The sequence below is a fragment of the Triticum aestivum genome, chromosome 7B, assembly GCF_018294505.1.
Source record: "Triticum aestivum cultivar Chinese Spring chromosome 7B, IWGSC CS RefSeq v2.1, whole genome shotgun sequence".
NCBI lineage: Eukaryota > Viridiplantae > Streptophyta > Magnoliopsida > Poales > Poaceae > Triticum > Triticum aestivum.
The window spans coordinates 681,455,853-681,457,333 of NC_057813.1; the positions used below are offsets into that span (position 1 = coordinate 681,455,853).

Here is a 1,481-nt window from a genome sequence, read left to right on the forward strand (position 1 = left end):
GGGGGAAAACCCTGTAGGTTTTGGCCTCGCAGTTCAAAACTGCTGAAGGCGTCGAGTCCAATGACTGAACAATGTTTGTTGCGATGCTGGTTGTATAGTCATTGCATTGTGGCTCTTCTGGCACTCATCTCTATATGCTATTGACCGGCTATTTTAGCTCCAAATGAATTGATCTTTTTTGTTTAATTGTGTATTGAAATGCTCGTTCCAGTAGTACACTTGCTAGAATTGTTCTCACTCTGTATGCTATTGTATAGAATATTTTTCTTGCATCCTTCTTAAAGTAAATTATTATTATTTATCCTAGATGGCTAAAATCTTGGTGGTGAGCAAGACTAACTCTGCAATTTCTCTGGTGAAGACAAGCTCTCTAAACTTATACTCCCTCCGTTCGGAATTACTCGTCCAAGAAATGAATGTATCTAGATGTATTTTAGTTGCAGATACATCCATTTTTATGACAAGTAATTTCGAACGGAGGGAGTACTTGCTATCATGAAAAGGATCTTGGTATTTTGCATGTGTTTGAAAGATTAAAAATGCATATTACTTGTAATTTGCAAATTTTGCTGAAAGAAACTTTTTTGCTCCTGAAAGCAAAATGTCCATGGAAAAACAGTAACATTTCTTTTTTAGAAACGGAAAACAGTAACTTTTTTTTATTTTTGAGAAATGGAAAAACAGTAAACAGTTTTTTTTGAGGCAAAAAAGAAAACACAGTGACAGTTTAACTCTAAATTCCTGCCATGGAGAAAGCCCAATTGGTACGGGCCGAAGCCCATCTGGTCCCCGCCCACCATTCCGCCAGGTCAGCGATCCGCGCCGAGGCGCATCGGGTCCGTCCATCACCCACAGCGGTGAACGGCTGGGATCGTGTCAAACAACTCGAGGCCACCGATCCGTGGCACGCACCCCTCCACCAATCAGAGCCGGCTCTCCCCTCCTATAAACTCGCCGCACCCCCGCCGCCGATTCCCCACCACTCCTCCTACCTCCCAGCGAAACACCACATCTCTCCCCGTCGACGCAACACCGGCAGCAACCAGCGGCATCGATGGCCCCCAAGGCGGAGAAGAAGCCGGTGGAGGAGAAGGCCGAGAAGACCACGGCGGGGAAGAAGACCAAGGCCGAGAAGAGGCCGCCGGCGTTCAAGGAGGGCGGCGCTGACAAGAAGGTCAAGAAGAAGTCCAAGAAGAGCGTGGAGACGTACAAGATCTACATCTTCAAGGTGCTGAAGCAGGTGCACCCGGACATCGGCATCTCCTCCAAGGCCATGTCCATCATGAACTCCTTCATCAATGACATCTTCGAGAAGCTCGCCGGCGAGTCCGCCAAGCTCGCGAGGTACAACAAGAAGCCCACCATCACGTCCCGGGAGATCCAGACCTCCGTCCGCCTTGTCCTCCCCGGCGAGCTCGCCAAGCACGCCGTCTCCGAGGGCACCAAGGCCGTCACCAAGTTCACCTCCGCATAGATGGGCT

General features: G+C 48.7%; 1 protein-coding gene across 1 annotated transcript; it reads left to right on the plus strand.

The window, feature by feature from the left end:
- Positions 1-1,046: 1,046 nt before the first annotated feature.
- On the plus strand, positions 1,047-1,481 carry LOC123161516 (histone H2B.3-like). Its single transcript, XM_044579335.1, has one exon. It carries the CDS (start codon positions 1,055-1,057, stop codon positions 1,472-1,474), a length of 420 nt encoding a protein of 139 aa, XP_044435270.1. The 5' UTR covers positions 1,047-1,054; the 3' UTR covers positions 1,475-1,481.